The sequence below is a fragment of the Folsomia candida genome, unplaced genomic scaffold (genome assembly GCF_002217175.1).
Source record: "Folsomia candida strain VU population unplaced genomic scaffold, ASM221717v1 Fcan01_Sc002, whole genome shotgun sequence".
Lineage (NCBI taxonomy): Eukaryota > Metazoa > Arthropoda > Collembola > Entomobryomorpha > Isotomidae > Folsomia > Folsomia candida.
The window spans coordinates 1,134,348-1,154,336 of record NW_019091194.1 but is presented as its reverse complement, the minus strand read 5'-3'; the positions used below and the strand labels follow the sequence as shown (position 1 = coordinate 1,154,336).

The 19,989-nt window shown below is 39.8% G+C and overlaps 5 protein-coding genes, 1 long non-coding RNA gene and 1 pseudogene across 7 annotated transcripts in view; 4 read left to right on the top strand and 3 right to left on the bottom strand.

Moving 5' to 3' along the window:
* LOC110843939 (beta-arrestin-1) overlaps positions 1-13,597 on the top strand; it is a 30,071-nt gene extending 16,474 nt beyond the window's left edge. Inside the window, exons 4-13 of one of the 2 annotated variants that reach the window (XM_022090005.2) lie at positions 6,603-6,704; positions 6,768-6,859; positions 7,904-8,023; positions 8,117-8,175; positions 11,989-12,245; positions 12,325-12,361; positions 12,440-12,592; positions 12,670-12,756; positions 12,833-12,982; positions 13,058-13,597. In XM_022090005.2, coding sequence (XP_021945697.1) covers positions 6,603-6,704; positions 6,768-6,859; positions 7,904-8,023; positions 8,117-8,175; positions 11,989-12,245; positions 12,325-12,361; positions 12,440-12,592; positions 12,670-12,756; positions 12,833-12,982; positions 13,058-13,118 — 1,118 coding nt within the window. In that variant the 3' untranslated portion in view covers positions 13,119-13,597. The remainder of the gene's footprint in view (positions 1-6,602; positions 6,705-6,767; positions 6,860-7,903; positions 8,024-8,116; positions 8,176-11,988; positions 12,246-12,324; positions 12,362-12,439; positions 12,593-12,669; positions 12,757-12,832; positions 12,983-13,057) is intronic. The other variant, XM_022090006.2, reaches the window with a different exon arrangement.
* LOC118434414 lies at positions 5,148-5,899 on the bottom strand. The gene is made up of 2 exons (XR_004833996.1): positions 5,772-5,899; positions 5,148-5,473 (listed from the first exon to the last, which is right to left on the bottom strand). It is a non-coding gene; the product is annotated as an uncharacterized LOC118434414 (long non-coding RNA).
* Positions 13,598-14,054: 457 nt separating the features above from the next.
* On the top strand, positions 14,055-16,493 carry LOC118434540. Its single transcript, XM_035848313.1, has 9 exons — positions 14,055-14,089; positions 14,183-14,235; positions 14,299-14,383; positions 14,441-14,810; positions 14,903-15,178; positions 15,244-15,337; positions 15,396-15,890; positions 15,954-16,178; positions 16,245-16,493. The coding sequence occupies exons 4-9, from the start codon at positions 14,690-14,692 to the stop codon at positions 16,384-16,386; spliced, it is 1,353 nt and encodes a 450-aa protein (XP_035704206.1). The 5' UTR covers positions 14,055-14,089; positions 14,183-14,235; positions 14,299-14,383; positions 14,441-14,689; the 3' UTR covers positions 16,387-16,493.
* Positions 16,494-16,623: 130 nt separating this feature from the next.
* On the bottom strand, positions 16,624-17,158 carry LOC110843724 (annotated as a pseudogene).
* A 154-nt stretch (positions 17,159-17,312) lies between these two features.
* On the top strand, positions 17,313-17,822 carry LOC110843725 (histone H2A). The gene has a single exon (XM_022089753.2). The coding sequence runs from the start codon at positions 17,390-17,392 to the stop codon at positions 17,765-17,767; it is 378 nt and encodes a 125-aa protein (XP_021945445.1). The 5' UTR covers positions 17,313-17,389; the 3' UTR covers positions 17,768-17,822.
* Positions 17,823-18,640: 818 nt separating this feature from the next.
* Positions 18,641-19,187, bottom strand: LOC110843727 (histone H2B.3-like). The gene has a single exon (XM_022089755.2). The coding sequence runs from the start codon at positions 19,078-19,080 to the stop codon at positions 18,703-18,705; it is 378 nt and encodes a 125-aa protein (XP_021945447.1). The 5' UTR covers positions 19,081-19,187; the 3' UTR covers positions 18,641-18,702.
* Positions 19,188-19,362: 175 nt separating this feature from the next.
* LOC110843730 (histone H4) lies at positions 19,363-19,819 on the top strand. The gene has a single exon (XM_022089757.2). The coding sequence runs from the start codon at positions 19,446-19,448 to the stop codon at positions 19,755-19,757; it is 312 nt and encodes a 103-aa protein (XP_021945449.1). The 5' UTR covers positions 19,363-19,445; the 3' UTR covers positions 19,758-19,819.
* The last annotated feature ends 170 nt before the right edge of the window (positions 19,820-19,989 follow it).

Sequence of the window (19,989 nt, the reverse complement as noted above, 5' to 3'; positions counted from 1 at the left end):
GCAGCAAGGGTAGAACCAGCAGTTATGAGAGGACGAAGTAAGTATCTCAATCTTCCCTTTATATTTACGTGCATACAAATATTTTATGTATTCTCTACACCTTCTTGGAAAGATGTTCGGAAATATCCGTCTGATTCATCACCATCATCATCATTCCTGAAATGGTTTCATATGGGCGAGGAGTTCAACTTTGAGAACTCGGTTTAAGTAAATATTTGCTTGATTCAATTACTGGATTGGATGGACGTCTTGCTGTGAGACCTTTTCCCATCATTTAATTCTCTTGACTGAAGGAAATCGAATTCTGTGTTGTTTATTGTTAAGCCCTCGTGTCACGGGTTAAATACGTCCGTCTGGCTTCATTGATGCACGGGAGAGATTAAGGGAATTAGAAACTGACATAAATTGAGAACAAGAAGCGATACTGAACTGAAACTGAGTTGGTTTTAATGTCGGGATTTGATATTTTGGAGGAATACATAAAATGGAAATGGATGGCGCGTGCCGTGATTGACAAAATTGGCATTTGGTCGGTCCGTTAGTGGAGATTAATCATACTTTGTCATACTTTGAGACTAATGGGATTCCGGGAAGGATTGTTTCTTTGGGGCTTCACTTTTCCGGAGGGATGGTTTGGTTACAGGCAAAAGTAAATAGTTCCCAATATGCGGGTTCAGTTAACTTTGCGAATTTCGACACAAACAACATTAGACTCGTCGAAGTGGCAGTAATTCAAGAGAGAATAGTGAAGTTTGTAGTAGTGCATTTGATGTTCAACTCCTGCTTAGAAATTAATACGGTTGACTGACTGCTCGAGTGAAGTTCGAGTAGTATCATCATTCAACTGTTGATTGTGGAGTGGAATTTGATACTTTTGATGTACTAATCGACCTGGAATGCATGTGGTACATAACACGACCGGAGAAAGTTTGACGATCTGTCGTACACATGTCGAGGATTGAATTAAACTTGTTAATGATGATGTAGTATGGATAGATTAGTTTGAATTTTGGTGAATCTAATTGTACCAGAAATTTAATAGGTTGGAAATCCCTTTGTATTTACATTCCTCTAATTAAATTCAAAGGGTTGTAACTGTTGTAAGCTCTGCAGTCGTGAAATTTAATCCACCCGACCCGAATGATGTTTGCGTGTCTTATGACTTCCAAATTTATTTATACCTGTCTCTCAATTTGGTTACTTTAGCTGGGTATTGTAATTTGGAAACAAATAAATATAAAATAAATGAACCACTAAATTGTGTATTCGACCCTTCTCTCTCGCTCGTCCTACTTTCTCAGTTATTCAGTTCCCGTGGTCTGGTTTGGTTTGTTGGCTGCTGCTGTCGTCACAAAGTGAAATTGATAGCAAAGGAGAGGGGGAACAGACAAGATGTAAAGTGAACAAAGTAAACTAGAGTGACTGACTAGCATCTTTTAACGTTTAGAGGTGGATACGTAAGAGCTGGGAAAGTTTAGCTCAAGTGGATTAGTTACCGTCTTAAGAAGTGTATGAGGTATTATACTTTCACTCCTTCCAGTCAGACATCGTAAACTTTTTTTAAAATGGATGGGCTAAAAGAATGTTTAGAAGAGATCATGGCATAAAGATACATACAGGTAGAAAGTAGCAGAGTTGTAGGACTCCTTTGATGGAAATTCCACCACGAGAAAAAAACTGGTTTTATTGTAGATTTAGGAGGTATTTTCGGGTCATGGTCGTCCTTCGTATAGTGTTTGTTTAACTGACTATAACCTTGCTCTGGTTTTGTCTGGGATGCACTTTTATGCAAGACGAGGAGGAAATTGATTGCTGTTAGAAAGGTTCGTTTCATTCGGATGCCGTGTCAATTTATGTATTTATGCAAATTCTAATTTTCCAATTTGCCCAGTTTCAAATTGCCCAAACCGTCGAATGTTCACCAACTATATATCTAACATAACACAACACACTCACCCACCTTACATCATCGCCAGATTATTTGTCCGTATTGTTATCTCCTCCGTACAATAATGCCCATTGTGTTGGTTCTCAATTCCTCCAATCTGAGCCACATTCTATCCCTTCGCATTGTGTCGCCTTGTCGTCGTCTCCTCCTGCGTATTCATTCGTATTCTCAATACAAAAAGAGAAAGTCTCTCCTTTGTCCGAGCCAGACGTTGTATTTCTGTTGTTGCAGCTCTCTGGTGGTGATGGTGTCACCCTGATTTGAACTGCACACATTAGCTAAACTTTGCTACAGGTGGTATGGTGGTTCGGAGATAAATAACATAGGATACACGATCCGTCGTATTACAATTTTCTGTCGTGGCGATGATAAGGTTTTCTTTGTTTGGTAGGTAGGACTTTCTCTTCTTTTCGTGTATGTACTGATTAGAGGAGAGACATGGCTGGAAATAATTAAGTCTTCTTCTCCTCCCGAACAGCGACATTTTACTTATTTTCAGTGGCCGCGGAAGCATAGCGGAAGCATGCCCCCACGGTTATTCGATGTCTGCATCATCTGCCCATCTTAAATATATAAACCCGTCCCTCCCCTACCCTACAATGTTAGTGTCCCCAAATGTCCCCACAGCTTCCGCGGCCACTGCTTATCTTATTTGTCCCCAGCCGCCCTTATTTCTTCTTCCATTACTCTTCCTTTTGTTGTTCTTTCTGCGTATCTGTAAGTAAGCTTGTAATTACGCGAATTGAACTCGGCATTGTTTACACTGAAGTGGAGAGAGTGAGTGAGAGAGAGCTTATGTCTGGTGCTACTAGTCTAGTAGTAGACATAAAATAAGTCTCTGTGCAATAAATGTTGACAAAGTGTGAAGGCACTAGCAGAGACAGCGAATTGAATAAAATGGAGAAGAAGAGTGGTCTCGAATTAAAACCACAATCACGCTTTTGATACGTGACACGACAAAAGAGACGGATCGTTATGTTATAGGAGTGGTTTGACGAGGGGGGATTTATAGCAACTGGAATTAATTAAATTTCAATCCAAGTTTGTGATTTGTGATGACACGAAAGGAGATGTTTAGATTGGAATTATGGAGACAAAGGTATGCATAAGTTGGGCGACATTAACTGGTTTTGGGGAAATTTTTGATATTAGTATTGATATAAATTAGATTTTGTAATAGGATAATTTTCATCATTAATGTGTAATTTATTAGTACAATTTAAAGTAAATTAAAACTGAAAATATCAGTATTTCTCTGAAAAAATGCGAATTTCTTTGCTATATTGCGAATTATATCAAACCTAATGCGCAATTTTCGCACATATTCACATATTTCGAATTTACTACAATATATTCCCCAATGGCCATCTTTTTTCATCAGAAAGACGACTGACATCAGCCAAAAGTCCTTGCCTGAAGGTGCCCATTCTCTCTCTCTCTCCGAGATCATTTCTCTTTATCTCTCCCCGTTCGACATAACATAATACATATTACTTTCGGATTACTCTCGTTCCAGTGGAGAAAGTGAATTCTCTGCTTTCTCCCATTCCACTCGCGTGAATGGGTCCTGTTCTTCATATTATTTCAATAAATAGTAACAATTCAGTCGACATGGATTTCTTCCTGGGGATGGTAACATGATGTAAAATTCTCAATTGTGACTCTACCAAGGTGTGAACAGAATAGAAAAAAGAAGATTTTGCCTCCTTTCCCCATCCCATTTCTAGGACTTATTTACCCTGAAATGTTTAATGTGATGGGTATATTTATAAGGGGACAAAAGATGACGATGTGCATGGAAGTCTTATAGGATTGCAGAGACGACGACTGAATAACAGACGGACAGGAAAGATAGAGACGAAGAAAGAATGCTCTTCACATTGAAAAAATATAAGGAAACTTCTCAAGATTTCCGTTTGCCTAGTAGTGAGGAACTTGTCCATGTTTACTGCTCCCCAATCGATACGATTAGGTACGAAACGACAACTTGCACTTACTCTTTATCTTTATCTTCCTCTCGGCCGGACTTGGACTTGATAGGAGAGAAGTAAAAGTGAAGAAATCCAGCGTTTTTTTTTCGTTTTCTTCTCTTCTTGTCCTGGAATGGAAGGGAAATGAAATAAAAATGTAGTGCTGAGTAGTGGAGAAGAAATGCAGGTCAGGGAGGGAGGGAAAATTTTCACCACAATCATATACCAATACCACCCTTTTTTATTGGGTAGTAGTCCAAATGGTGGGTGACGATGGAAAATACGGTAAATATCGAAGGGCAGAACACAATTTCCTCTTTATAAGACGTACATAAATGTGAAAAAGGAGAGGAGAAAAATTGGAAATAAATCAAAAAAATAGGTTCAGAGCAGACATCAAGATTGATATGTCACGTTAATAGTGCCGTTTGTGACGATGGGGAAATTGGAATTTCAAGATGATCAAAATTCCTACAACTTTTTTTTTCTCTTTGGATGATACGAATTATTATTACTTTCTCCAGGTAATATGGAGGCATACAAATTGGATGTTTCGTGTCTCTCGGCTGTCTTGATAACTTTGTTACTTTTAGGAGGAAGGAGGCTAGATTGGTATTAGCAGTCCCATTATTGGCGACATGTACTTACATATTCTTCACGTTCTCATTAACATTTAATGGATGAGATGTTTCTCTCTCGTCTTCTCTCTGACGTTGTCTCGTCCATTAGGTTTTGGTCGGGGTGGTGGGTAATGCAATCCTGTCACCTGTAATTACCCACCAGCAGGAGGACGGAGGTGAAGTGGTGGTACAGACTTATGGAATGAGTGCTTTCGAGCGGATGGAGGAATAAATTCAATTATTATTGAATTTCGAGTAATATCTACGTAGGCGAATTGGGTTGGATGGACGGGTTTTGCTACGTACATACTGTGTCACTTAAAATTGCTGCCGAGGTGAAAGCAAAGTACTTACTGGATTCTCATGGTTGAATGATTTATCGAAATATGAATACGTTTTTGTGAGAGTTGGGTAAATCCTCTCTAAATCCAATCATGCAGAGTTTTGAGATGACAGGATAACTCGTCGCTCGCTCTCGTCATGATTCTAGTTTGTAACGAAGCAGATAATAATGAGATCATGCAAGATTCTTCTTCTTGCCAAACTTTTTAAGTAGTTGATGCTCAGAGAGATTATTACCTAAATTAGCGGCAAACATGTCGTCCTCCGTCATTTTAAGAAATATTTATTAAGAGAGTTGTACATACTCTCATTATTGTTATACTTTCATTCAACCAGACAAAGTTCACTTTTAGTTTGGAAGTTTCTTCCCGGTTTGAGTTTGATGAGAGGGCAAAAATCGAGACCAGACGGAAGAGATCTTCTTTTCGAATGTCAATTACCCGTGAAGTAAATTCCATATTGAAGTAGCGGTTGTTGATGGGGACGAACGTCTGGAGTGGAAATGGTCCACTCGTCGTGGGATGATCCACTTTCTCGTCCTGGGTGAACAAGAAATTGACGCGGATCGAGCCAATCGAGTCCTCAAAATCTTGCTTTGTGGGCAAAAAATTGGAAGTTTTATCGAAAAGGAATATTTGAGAATACATATTTTGCCAAGTGCTGGAGTGAATCTGGGTGGATTAGATGGTACGAGATACATATCTACTCCTCCAACGGGGTGGATACACACACACTTGACAAGAAAGACGTAATCTTTACATTGTAAATTAAATTGTCCACTTGACCATCACATCACAGGGTGAAGTTGAAAACAGATATTTGCCCCGGTATTGTGGCGTTACTTGAATTTCAATCGTGCCATCGGAGCGAATTCATGAACGATCAGCTTACCTAATCCGTCCGTGTTAAACTTGTCCGGCTGGAAAGTTGGTCACATTAATGCGTACTTTTCTTGGAAAAAGGAAAGCATAGCTGATCAACAAAGCAGATTTAAGTGTAAAACAGCGAGATTGAGTAAAGGGAAGATTTTTGTAAAAATACACTTTGTTCATTATTATTCGCAACACTTTGAAAATCTGGCAAAAAATGGCGTGCAGATACGTGCGCACCCATATTTTTCCACTTCGATCAACAAAAATCTGTAAATAGAATGATAAATATTTACCAAATAACATCCGTTAACGTCGTCAACATCGTCGTAATAATGTAACAATATTTTTTTTGTCATTTCACAACAGCCTGTAATAAAAGCATACATAAATAACTTCACTGGAATCCATCCATCTAGCCAAATTAAATTAGAAATTATAATAGAAAATTAATATGCAGTTGAGGGGGCTCCAGCCATGTGCAAGTAAATAAACTGGGTGGGTAGTAAATAAATATGGACGAATTATTGGGCTGCATTATACAGGCTTCACTCTAATAGGTACCTGTTGTTCGACGTGAATTTCATAACGTGTTATTTCGTTGGCATTGTTGTCAGCTTTGCCACCAGGACTGCCTACTTTTGCATTATTTGCTTGCCTGATTCCGTCCGATTCTTGTTACATAAAGTTGGAATTAATAAGTAAGGAGAAGAAGCCCGCTAAGCTCTTCCCCTTCAATTATTAAATACATGTGTGTATGTACATAATAATATCCAAGTCGTACTTACTTATTACGAAATTTGGTTATGTGATGGTCGGAATTATTACATGATTTGTTGTTTTTCATTTACAGACGGCGTGGTGCTAATAGATCCCGAATATGTGAAAGAGAGAAAAGTATACGGCCATGTCTTGGCCGCATTCCGATATGGTCGTGAAGATCTCGACGTCCTCGGTAAGTACTTAAACTTATCCAATATTGAAATATGTAACATAAATATTCCATTTTACGTTGCAGGACTGACCTTCAGGAAGGACCTTTACCTCGCCTCCGAGTTAATTTACCCACTCCCCGAGGCCACCAAAGATAAGCCGCTTACCCGACTTCAAGTAAGTTTTGAGATTCCATATCCATCCAGGGTCATAAAATAATATTGGGAAAGACGATCGTCGTCCTCGTCCTCGTAGTGGCTCAAAGTTCATAGAACTTTCGGCTGGACGCCCAAGCAAGATGATGACACTATATACTTTATTATGAGAAATGATATATGACACGGCCACCATAATGACCAGGATCGCTTGCAACTGCTCGGGTTTTCTCCAGACAGTGCAGATTTTAAGCTCAAACTCTCCAACTTTCTCCGTATTCCTTGAGTCACTTTAATATTTGAGAATGCATGAATTTGGGGAAGAATTCGTGGAAAGGTTTTCATACATAACTAGCCACACCGCCCACGAAAGGTATAACACAGCGAGTTATTACAGAGAAAGTGTGTCAAATCCTCCACTCGTATTTAAACTCGACAAGGTTTCGTTTCCTATAAGAGGAGAGTTATTACGACCCATTAAAATTAACAGGAACTTTCTTCCCCCAGTTTGTACGGTGTAATAAAACGAGCTTTACATAGAGCAGGTTTCCTCCTGCCTTTAAATCATTGTAGATATTTACGTAGTTCGTAGTTGTTCACACTCCGTCGTTTACTTCCATTTTAATCGTGTACATCGAGGCGAAATTGTCTAAGTCTTTCACTAAATTAGCGATTAATTCGATTTGATTTTCTCCACTTTGACTACTGGCTTGGCTTGCACGACTGGGGGGTAATTGTGCGAGAGTAGTCTTGGAGAAAGCTAGACGGACTACTTTACTTTCTTCCCCTGCTTGATGTAAAACATAACTAAATTTTCTGTCCGCCTTCTTCACTTCACTTTGGCCTTGTTTTCTGCACATTTGTTGCATTTCAACTGGAAGAGACGATATTTAGTTCAGACAGAGAAAAGTGCCAGACTGAGATTATTTATTTTCGATGAGTTGAACTTTCACTCTTCATTTGCTTTCTCCTTCTTCAATAATACGATGGAAAAAATCAATTTAAGAATTAACAAGATTCCACTACACGGATTATGCAAAAAAATATATTTTTCTTTGTATTACAGGAGCGTCTCTTAAAGAAACTGGGGGCGAATGCATTTCCATTCTTTTTCGAGCTACCTCCCCACTGTCCTGCCTCCGTGACGTTGCAACCGGCACCTGGCGATACTGGGAAGCCCTGCGGGGTAAGTGGCTGACGAAACTTGATCTTCATCTCTGTGCACAATTTATTTTGTGGCTGAACTCGTTATAAGAAAATTGTTCGTTTCATTCATTAGGTCGACTATGAGCTCAAAGCTTATGTCGCGGAACAGGCTGATGATAAGCCACATAAAAGGTGAGTGAGGGTAACATGTCATGTAATGAGATTTCGTTACGTTGCCATCTATCTTGTACGTATTTGACCTAGGTTATTATTTTTGCCCTTGACACGTTGCATGATATAGACAGAAATTTTCGGGTGTAGTACTGCCTGCCTGTCACGTTTCTGAGTGGGTTGTCATGAATGATACCATCGTGATAATGATGATGATGAACAAAATAATGTCCCCTTTTTCATATTTCACATTTCGTCGAGCAGGAATATTATGAAGCCATATACATATCAAACCATCATGATTATTACGTGCAGCCGTCAGAGTGGAACAGCCCTACGAGGAAAATTCATTAGGCGGATGAAAATTGAAATGTATGCTTAAATGGATGGATGAATATGTGTGGTTTGGTTGATATTTTAATATCCTGCTGCCAACCAAGTAGTGAAAATATGGATGGTGAAGGTTGGATGTCACATCGCTCCACTTACGTATGTATAAACTAAGCTCGGGGCTGGATTCAATTTAGTCTGTAGAGATGGATAAGTAGTTAACTAGCATATATACCCTTCAGCAGTGGGGGGTTTATCGGTCGGTTACTATGTACAGGATGTCCTCCGTATCAAAATGCAAGGGTTTGGTTGGTTGGTGGTGGTTGTTAGCAGGAACTTCTTGACTTGCTTTCTGGTGATTTTCGATTCCCGAAAATAATTTACATTTAGAGTGGAGCCTGATTTGTAAAGGGACCAAATAATAATTTGAGTCATTTCAATTTAAGGAAATTCTACAAGTTTACAAGCGTTTTTGTGGCTTCGATTTGATTGCAAATTCATTCAATTCATTCAAATTAAGAAATCAAATAGTTTCGAGAGGAAGAGAGAGATCTAATTTATTTTGTGGAATTTTTACCTAAATTTAGTCCACGAGTCCTCTATTCATTCAGCGAGTCTTGACTTGCTTCTATATAAAGAGAGCGAGCAAACAGTGTGAAAATGAATATTGGCTTCGTTATATTATGTTATTCTCGGAATTTTTCCAGCCGAGATTGCTGTTTAGTTAATAATTTTCCTGTACGTAAGCAAACACGAGGTTATTATTCGTACCTGTGTAGAAATTCGAGATGGATACGTTGAGGTGAAACCCAATCAATATTACAACCTGAAGAGAAAGTCGGCAGGTTTCCTTTTACTTGTTCTGAGGCTGAAGTTGGCAGCACAATTTGGACCAAGCCAAGACTAAATTAAATTCCGCCATTAAAAGGTACGAGCATACAAAAAGGAGTTAGGTTTCACATTCATTTCGCCTCTCCTGAAACAAATTGTAAGAGAGGAAAATATTCAATTTTTTTTACCCAAACTTTGCAAACTAACGGTCCAATTCAATTTCTATCCTCTCGGCATAATTGAGAAAGTAAGAAAGGAGGAAAATGTGGAAAAGTTTTTTTAGAGAGAAAAGAAATTCTATTTAGGCTACGAGGTAGGTATGTAAGGTATCTATATCTATACATATCCGTCCGTAATGGTGAGTAGTTGCGTACGTAGGTGAAAAGTTGGCTTGTGTAACGATATAGATGAGTTTTGGTTGTCTTTTCTGTTTTTTTTGTGGTGTTGGGATGACGTATTATCGAATGGATGGAAAAATGACTTGTTATAGTATGGTTGGCATTTTTTTTGCATGGGAATATTGGGAACTCAAAGAATCTCGATCTTGTAGTGCATAAAATAAAAAAAGTATAATAAAAGTGTTAACGGCATTGAGAAAAACAATTACACTATTTTCGTATTTAAATAACTAAATGTGCAATCTATTTAGCACGAATGGGTTTGATACGTATATGCAAATGTCACGCCATTAGCGTGCAGTTACATAAGGATGTAGACGCTAATTCTAATTGGAAGTGAAAGCATCAGGTGGAAATTCCACCACTACAAAATTTGTGCTTTTAGTTCAACTTAGCTAGTATTGTACCTAGGTATTCAAAATTTTAGATATTGTATTTGACATTTTAAGTCTATCGCAAATTTGACTGCATGTTGTCTAAAATTCATGCATTAACTCTCCACAAAAAATTTATCTGCACGTACACACACTCTTGAGACCACGCTCCGACATATTTATGTGCTAGGTTACGTTCATATTCTTATAATTACGTACATACATATATAACCTTTCCCACCTTCCCGTAGTAGTAAAACTGTTGAATAATATATAGAAAACGAAACCAACCACCCCATTCCCACTCCGTTGGGACATTCACTCCATAAATACTTAGCAAGAAAATAATGTTTTCTTCCTTGTTCTACGTACCTAGCTCAAGAGGCATTTGATCGTCATGTTCCATTTACACATTTCTCCCAGACAAAAGGAATTGAGATTCCGCTATGCTTATTCCCAAAACCAAACCACTTTCTCTCCAACCAACTTTCCCCATTTCTAATACATAACAAACGTGATGGTGGTCTGGGCAAGAGTTGGGAATGACTAGGAGGAGGAGGAGTGAGACCGAGTGTGATTCGCATCTGAGGAAGACAATGAGATTCTTTGCCTTGGAGAGAAATTGTAACCGGATTGATTTATAAGGGAGCTTTATGTTCTGAGCAATATTGAAGGCGAAGTTGACTTTGTAGTATCCGATCCAATCCACAGGGGATGAAGGAACGCATTCATACCACCAGACGAGCTTTATTGTCGACTGGTCTGAGACCAGATTGATTCCGATATTGCATCCGCACATGGAACAAGATTTTCTTTTTTCCTGTTTAACGGCGACAAAATCTACTTGACGCAGCACCACCAACCACTTTGCCCAATTCGTGATGATACTTATTACATATACGTTACGACGATCATGATGATGGTGTTTGCACTAGTTGGATAACTTGTCTTCAAGTTATACGGCATGGAGGGGAACGACTGGGAGAAGAATAAAATTCGATGAGATGTTAAGTGATGAGAATATAAAATTCGTTTAGGAAAAAAAACTAGGTCGAATTTACCCCATTCGACTCGTAATAATAAGACTGAACACGTTTTCTGGGAAGAAAATGTTCCGTTTAGTAGATTTCTAGTCTGGCAAGCATAATAGCATTATAGCGGCTAGGAAAATAGCAATAGCGAGAAGAAGAGGAGGTGATTTACTTACATAAAGTTTATCCCTCTTTAAAGCATGGAGAATGAGCCGTTTGGAAATTGAGATTATTCAAGATGCGAGTGGATTTGAGTTGATAGCATGTTTTCCAAGTAGCCGGAATTGGGAGATGAAATGATTACAATAAATCTTGACAGAGATGTTGTTGTGTTGTGTCACTTATTCATAGATATGTACATACATGGTGCATAATTTGGTTCCCTTTCTCTGAGCAGTGGAGATTCCCGACAGAATTATGGGCTTTGATTGAGGAATTACGTATACATAGTTAGCTCATTTCCAGTAATATTTACTTATTTATGTATCTGTCTTCTTACGCTATACTGACGTATATGTGACTGCCCACTTTCTCCTTGAAAATGTATCAAGGGAAAACTGCTTTGATCTTGTGTGACGATGTTACGGAGAGAAAGGTTGCTCTGTGTGTCTCAATTTATTTATGTTTATGAGCCCTGCTGCTTTCTCCTTCTTTATGCTGTCGCTCCATGCACCACCTGAAAACGTATGGAAGATTTATCGCTGCGAATTTGGACTACTTGTTGATCAAACGGGCATCATGTTTTATTTTGGTTGCAAGCATTTTGTAACATGTCCAGTCCAGAAAGACGTTGTTAATATTTTTAGAAAATATTTCTTGGAAAATATGTGATCTCACTTTCATACTAAATTCTTAATTTGTCCTTCTCAGAAATTCTGTTCGACTCGCCATCCGAAAGATTATGTACGCTCCAGGCAATCAGGGGGAACAACCATCCATCGAGGTATCCAAAGAGTTCATGATGTCGCCGAATAAACTCCATCTGGAAGCGTCTCTCGACAAGGAGTTGTACTATCATGGCGAATCTATAGCGGTGAATGTTCACGTGGCCAATAATTCCAACCGGACGGTGAAAAAGATTAAAGTTTCTGTCCGCCAGTTTGCAGATATTTGTCTCTTTTCCACAGGTAGACAGAAAAATTCGGAAATTTAAAACATGACAAATCACTAAAGTATATTAAATACTTTTGTAATTACTTTATCTAGCCCAGTATAAATGTACCGTTGCGGAGGCGGAGTCAGAGTAAGTTACATAATAACAAAATGGACTTATCAGACGGGGACGAGGGGACGTAGACGAAATTAAGTTAATCTTCTAAAGTCATTACAGGGAAGGTTGTCCAGTGGGTCCAGGATTTACGTTATCCAAAGTTTACCAACTTACACCATTACTGCTGAACAATAAAGAGAAGAGGGGGCTAGCTTTGGATGGTCAGTTAAAACATGAAGATACCAATCTCGCGTCTTCCACCATGTAAGCACAAAATCGGTTCTTGCATGTTTACATGAAATTATTTTTTAATGTAAATTATTCATGTTTCATATTTGCAGAATTACTGACGCATCGGCTCGAGAAAATTTGGGGATTATAGTTCAGTACAAAGTCAAAGTTAAGCTATGTCTAGGACCTTTGGGAGGGTACGTTTGTCTTATTTATGGTTAATTTGTCATTCAAGAATCACACTTTAAATTATATTTTATTTCTGTATTTCAGAGATTTATCTGCTGAATTACCATTTGTGTTAATGCATCCCAAACCTGAGGACGACGAAATAACACTAGTACCCACTTCATCTCCCAACTCAAACCACCAAGGTGGCGATGGTATAGACGTTCCTGTAGATAATCTCATTCAACTTGATACGTGAGTGTGACACTGAAAAATACATACAATATTCCGAATCTTGTAAATAATGGGATAAATTTTCTCTTTTTGCAGGGATGACGATATTATATTTGAAGATTTTGCCCGACTGCGTCTCAAAGGGGAGACAGAGTAGTAACGGACATTAATCAGAGAGATTGGATAAATAATGAAATCCATAAAGTTTAATTTTTCATAAAATGAATGATGAGAATACTGCAATCAAGTCCAACCTGCCCAACTTCTTCACTATCTGTGGACAAATTTAAGATTTAAAAACGAAGAAATGAAGCTGAGAAATTAATTATATAATTAAGGAAGAAAGAGAAGGGAGCATAATAGTTAAGTAAATGTTTGTAATCTAATCATTTTCTGTATGCATTTGCTAACAACATTTTTTAGGGTATACGATCTATTAATCATATTTACAATTTCCTATATATTATCACAACTTACTACTAAATACTATATGTATTACTACTACTTTTACTTTGTTCTACTACATACTGCGTAAAATTAATGCTAAGTTGATGAGAATGAATTATATTGTTTAAGTACAAGATTGAGCAAGCGAATAAATTGCAAATACAACAAGTTGAGTCTTTTAAGAAAGTATGTAGCATTGTTTTCGTAATTCATTAAATTGCATAACCAAATTATCGCAGAAATAACTTTCACTTTCGTTTGTTTTGTTTCTTGATTCATAAATATTTAGAAATTCTGATGACAAGGTCAATCCTGTGAATTACAGCGGATTTCGATACCATTTTGTATAACTGGTCCACCTAGCATGCGCCGTCTAGATTTGCGACCTTTATAAAAATGTTTCTTTTAAAGAGATTAAAGACGCATTTTAGATTTAATCTAAATCATATAATCCTTTTAAATATGCATTTTAGCCTATGTTTTTCTCAATCTTTGGGTGATGACCATTCCCAAACTCCGCTGGACGTAGTGGCAGACGGGTCATTTTTGAAACTCGTCTGGGACGGGGGAGTTGAGCACTATGCGAGGTTCGTAATTTATAATTTTACTTTGTTGAAGAGTCAGATTGAGGAATAAATTAAAAATCTCCACAGACATTGGGAGTGTCCGGACGGGATTTGGGTAATTAATTTGAAATTTAGTAATTATTATTGTAAAGATTTTTTTTAATAATAAATAATTATTATGAAATTAATTTTTTTCCGGTATATATAGTCTGAGGACATTCTTTTAAGAAATCCACCAAAGTGTGCCTGCGTAAAGGGGGCGTAAGTCGGATATGGTATAGATAAGTGACGAGATAACCAGTAAAAATCATGTTTGCCTTTCAGCTACCTAGTCTCAAAATCCCTGTGCGACGAGGAGTTTGAAATCCTGACGGGAGATAATCATTGTTTCGATGTGTCAAGGACTGGAGTGGGTATCATCTTATCCATGATAATTAACCCCTAATTAACATCACTATAATTGTAGGCACGAAAATTTACCCCTCTCACTGGCCGAAGTGGACTGAAGGGCAAAGCAAACACCGTATTTCGTCGCGATGCCCCCTACGCGGCACGTCTTGTTTCGCCAACGCCAACCACCACAGTCAACGAACCAGTCAATTACCTCTTCAGATTAAATGACCCCAACGATTTTTCCGTCTACGCCACACTCCCGGACGGATCTGGGGCAAGATTGAGTTGTTTCAAAGGTCAGGCAAATGGTTCCGATCCAATCATGCAAATCGCCGAATTGCCCGAATGTTCGAGTGACTTCCGCGGACCGAAAGAGTGGTGTGGCAAGGAAGGAATGCCGTATGGGAGTTATGTGACGAGTATCAAAGTGGGGTCAAAGTGGGGTATTATTAATATGACATATTATATTTAACTAACTTGAAGAATATTATGTAATTATGCACTAATATGCTAATTAACTGACCTACCTACGTAGGACCAAAATCTTCGGGTTCTGGTACGAAAGACAGTTGTCCCGGCGCGTCCAAAAAGGGTCGAAGAAAAAAACGTGCCACTCCCATCAAAAAGTCTACTTCTAGCTCTATCTCGACAGGAAATTGCCTCAATTTTAACGAGTCCCTCATCGAATTACCCTCACAGCTCGGCACACCGGCTGTAGAATATTTCGTGGACAGAAATGAATATCCAGTTCATGAATTTCATACTGATTCTCTACACCAGTCAGAAATCAACGACCAAACACTCTCAGTTGGTAAGCACATATTTGAATATCCATCAGAGTTTATAATAAAAACAATTGATTTTGCGTATTTCCAGTGAAGGACTTGGTGGATATGCACCTGGGGGCTAAAGAGGCGAAAACCAGTGTCAAAGTCAGGATTCAAAATCCCAGCGAAATCCCAGCCTTCAAGTTAGATCTTTAAATATCTTTGCAAAAATTCGCGATATTTTTTTTACCAAAATTTCAGATTTATTCAACTCGCACGAGTCATCATGGAACGCGTCTGCCCCCAGGAATACATTCCTTCCTTCGTTTTATCCTTCATAACCCGTTTCTTTCGCCTCATTCATCTCGACACGGTGCAGAAACATCCGTACCCCGAGCATCTTGAGAGTGAAGGGGTCACCAACACGAAAATCTTGGAGGCACTGACCTCCTGTCGTGACAATATTCCGGATAATATCACTTCTTTCCTACCCAACGAGACATGCCCAGGTGCCGGATACACCGGAGCGAGTCTGACCGGAGGACAGATTTACCTCCTGGGGACGAATTGGTCCGCAATGCCGGAAAATATCCGATTCGACCCGTCCTCAATGGATATGAGTTTGGAAACGGTGTACAAAATGATGATGTTGGTCCATTATTATTGCACCCCTAACTTTACGAGCCCCCTTTACCATTCTGAGTTTGCTGTAAAGTATGAAGGCTTCTTCAACAATCCGACCCTGCTTTATAGATGGTGGGTGAAAAAAGTTAATGCTGTATGGTGAAAGTACTTATCTCTTATGTCTTATCCGGCCAGGTATCATCCGGGACCGTCCAACACCGTTTTGAGAATGATTCTTTCTGCCTTTAAGCTGCGAAATTTTGCAGCCTCAATAGATCGTTGTGTGGCGACAGCAAACGCCATGTCGGCGTATAAAGGATGGCTTCGTCGACCCTCGGACGCCCTCAAGTGGAAGCCTCGCTACACACCCGTGGATGAGGGTTTACCTACAATGGAGGCTAACACGGTCCACAGAAGAAGGTATTTATATCAATATATATTTTGTAAAATTTGTACCTAAAAGGTATGAAACTTTTATTCGCACAGGAAACGGTACTACTTCCAGAACAATATTTGGGACGAGAAAGCTTACTGTTTGAAAAATAGTAAAGATATTACATCAGAAGTTAGGAGTTCTTCCGCTATCGGGTGTAGGAATAGGCCGGCATGGTTTCAAAATACGGATTAGAACAGTGATAAATAAGAATTAATAAAAATTGTTGCAACTAAAACTACCTGAGTCTTGTTAACTTCAGTTTTAAAATTGTATGCAAGCAATGTAATTTGCATGAGAAATGATTCAATTCATATGAATGCCGAATATTTGTGGGAAATTGTATGATATGAAGTAAAGTTCTGAAAGCATGCATAAAAAATAGTAATTTTGAATTCACATTAGTACATCACGACTGCTCTTTGGAGAAAGTGGTGGCCCTTAAAAGGGCCGTTGGTTTGTAGTTTTTAGCAGGGTTGTTTCCAGTTTAGGCACGTTCTCCACGGATTCGGCGAGCGAGTTGGATGTCCTTGGGCATAATGGTGACCCGCTTGGCGTGGATGGCGCACAAGTTGGTGTCCTCAAAGAGACCGACCAAGTATGCCTCGGACGCCTCTTGCAAAGCCATGACAGCGGAGGATTGGAATCGGAGATCCGTCTTGAAATCCTGAGCGATTTCTCGCACAAGTCGTTGGAAGGGGAGCTTGCGGATGAGAAGCTCAGTGCTCTTCTGGTAACGACGGATTTCTCGGAGGGCGACGGTTCCGGGCCTGTAACGATGGGGTTTCTTGACACCTCCGGTCGCAGGGGCGCTCTTCCTGGCAGCCTTGGTGGCGAGCTGCTTGCGGGGGCTTTCCCTCCAGTGGATTTACGAGCAGTTTGCTTGGTACGAGCCATTGTTTATTTGTAGATTGGGTATTAGAGTTGTTCTCAAGAGGAATATGAGACAGCAAGTGATGAAGCTTTCCACTTTGGGCTGCAGTTTTATAGAGAAGGGCTGAGTTCTGAGCGAGAAAGAGGATTGGCTGAAAGTAAGCAGTGAAAGCCCGCTCGCTCCTCAGAACTCAAGAGGTCTGCTCCGCAACTCAGCCAGTTGGTATAAATTCAAGCTCGACTCCAACAAAGTTCATCACAAGCTGCTGATATCTCGCTCTGAGAACATCTCTCCAAGTTCAAATACAACCAACTACTCATCATCATGTCTGGCCGTGGCAAGGGAGGAAAGGTGAAGGGAAAGGCAAAGTCCCGATCCAGCCGTGCAGGACTCCAGTTCCCAGTGGGTCGTATTCATCGTCTCTTGAGGAAGGGCAACTACGCCGAGCGAGTGGGTGCGGGTGCCCCCGTCTACTTGGCTGCCGTCATGGAGTACTTGGCCGCTGAAGTCCTCGAGTTGGCTGGAAACGCTGCCCGAGACAACAAAAAGACCAGGATCATCCCCCGTCACCTCCAACTCGCCATCCGAAACGACGAGGAGTTGAACAAGCTGCTCTCCGGGGTCACCATCGCCCAGGGAGGTGTCCTTCCCAACATCCAAGCCGTCCTTCTCCCCAAGAAGACGGAAAAGAAGTCCGCCTAATCAGCTTTCACAAATCTACACGCTCATAACCCAACGGCCCTTTTAAGGGCCACCACATTTTCCAAAGAGCTCAAACAAATCCAATACCGACATAATTATGACCATGCACTTTATTCGTTCATATGCTTCATCAATTATTTTCATGCGGTTATTAGTTGAGAAATTAGTAACAAAATAGTGCAGTTAATGATGTAAAACAAGATGTATCATTCATTATTTTTCCTTCATTTTCAGAGCATTTACTGTTTATACAATTGAAATCACTGATTTCAAATCAGGAATCTCATCCTCTTCAAATGCATACGATGAATAATAATGCTCCTCCATAGTTTAGTTATGATTGACCTCGAATCAGGTTTGTGCATAATAACCTAATCCGAACCGAATAATATTTACTCGTTATGTTTTACGCAGGATTTTCAGCATTTTAGAAATACATGCATGCAGATTTTATAAATATATCGCTGCAATCTCACCAAAATTTCATATAATTACATATTTGTATGCACGGAGTAGCAGACAAAAATTGAAACGTTTATAAAATTATGAGAAATTTGTTAACGGAATGGAACGGATATTTTATTGGTATACAATTTTTATTAAGAAATAACTTATTTTCAGCTGCTTTTGACAAAGTCGAGTCAAAATGCAATCTCAATTTTACGAGTTGAATAATAAATAGTGTTTACATAATCATGATAATCCAACTACTCGACTGCATTTGATCCTAGTTTTTAGCAACATTACACAATCTCAATTTTATGTCAGTAATATGTACGACTGTGTAAAGTATCAATAAATTGTGCAATATGATCAATGAATAATCGAGAATGAAAATAAATGCGAGTAATTTTTTCAGCTCTTTGGAAAAAGTGGTGGCCCTTAAAAGGGCCGTTGGGTTGTTTTTTTTTATGGGAGCCGGACCCGGTCATCGTCTACTTGGAAGAGGTGTATTTGGTGACAGCCTTGGTGCCCTCAGAGACGGCGTGCTTGGCGAGTTCTCCTGGGAGGAGGAGTCGGACAGCCGTCTGGATTTCCCGAGAGGTGATGGTTGACCTCTTGTTGTAGTGGGCCAGGCGGGAGGACTCGGAGGCGATTCGCTCGAAAATGTCGTTGACGAACGAGTTCATGATGGACATGGCCTTGGAGGACACGCCAGTGTCGGGGTGGACCTGCTTGAGGACCTTGTAGATGTACACGGCGTAGGACTCTTTCCTCTTGCGGTGTCGCTTCTTCCCGTCCCCCTTTGGTAAGTTCTTGGACTTGGACACTGCCTTCTTCCCCGCAGCTTTCCCTCCAGTTTTTGGTGGCATTTTGCAAAGTTGTTTGTAGTTTGAGATCTGCTTGAAGTGAATTCAGAAAATTGAATGATGATAGGTCAGAGACACGACGAAGCTTTTATATGCGGAGGCTGAGTTGTGAGCTGAGTTGTGGAGAACTCAACGGAGTTGCTGAGAATGGAGGGAAAATCTTGGGTTGAGTTGCCGAGAGAATTTCTGAGTTCTCACATTTGGGAGGAACTCGAGTGGAGGGAAGAGAGAGGAGGAAAAAGTCTACCCGGTTCACCAACGTCCGCTCTCGTGGTGTATATAATCAATCTCATTTCAGTCAGTCTACATCACTCGTCAACTTTACAACTTTTACAAGTCTAAACTACTTCTCATCAAATAATTTCAAAATGACTGGTCGTGGCAAGGGAGGAAAGGGACTCGGCAAAGGAGGCGCCAAGAGACATCGTAAAGTCCTGCGTGATAACATCCAAGGAATCACCAAGCCTGCCATCCGTCGTCTTGCTCGTCGTGGGGGTGTCAAGCGTATCTCTGGCCTTATCTACGAAGAGACCCGTGGAGTCCTCAAGGTCTTCCTTGAAAACGTCATCCGAGACGCTGTCACCTACACCGAGCACGCCAAGAGGAAGACGGTCACCGCCATGGACGTCGTCTATGCCCTCAAGCGACAAGGCCGCACCCTCTACGGATTCGGCGGTTAAACATCTCGTCCTCCCATCTTACCTGATCTCGTAAAACCCAACGGCCCTTTTAAGGGCCACCACATTTTCCAAAGAGCTATAAATCAATCAATCTGCATAATACATTAAATAGATGTATCATGTGTTTACTTATTATTGCACTGGTCAAGTTTATGATAAGAGATTTATGCGATGTATCGGAGCTTCCGTGTCGGTTGATGATTATGGAGGAAAGAACGATATAAAATTTAAA

Bases quoted from the DNA above. Each gene is read 5' to 3' on its own strand.
- LOC110843725 (XM_022089753.2), top strand. From the start codon at position 17,390: ATGTCTGGCCGTGGCAAGGGAGGAAAGGTGAAGGGAAAGGCAAAGTCC.
- LOC110843730 (XM_022089757.2), top strand. From the start codon at position 19,446: ATGACTGGTCGTGGCAAGGGAGGAAAGGGACTCGGCAAAGGAGGCGCC.
- LOC118434540 (XM_035848313.1), top strand. From the start codon at position 14,690: ATGCAAATCGCCGAATTGCCCGAATGTTCGAGTGACTTCCGCGGACCG. The intron at 14,811-14,902 runs GTATTATTAATA...CTACCTACGTAG, and splicing joins CAAAGTGGGGTCAAAGTGGG to GACCAAAATCTTCGGGTTCT. The intron at 16,179-16,244 runs GTATTTATATCA...TTATTCGCACAG, and splicing joins AACACGGTCCACAGAAGAAG to GAAACGGTACTACTTCCAGA.
- LOC110843727 (XM_022089755.2), bottom strand. From the start codon at position 19,080: ATGCCACCAAAAACTGGAGGGAAAGCTGCGGGGAAGAAGGCAGTGTCC.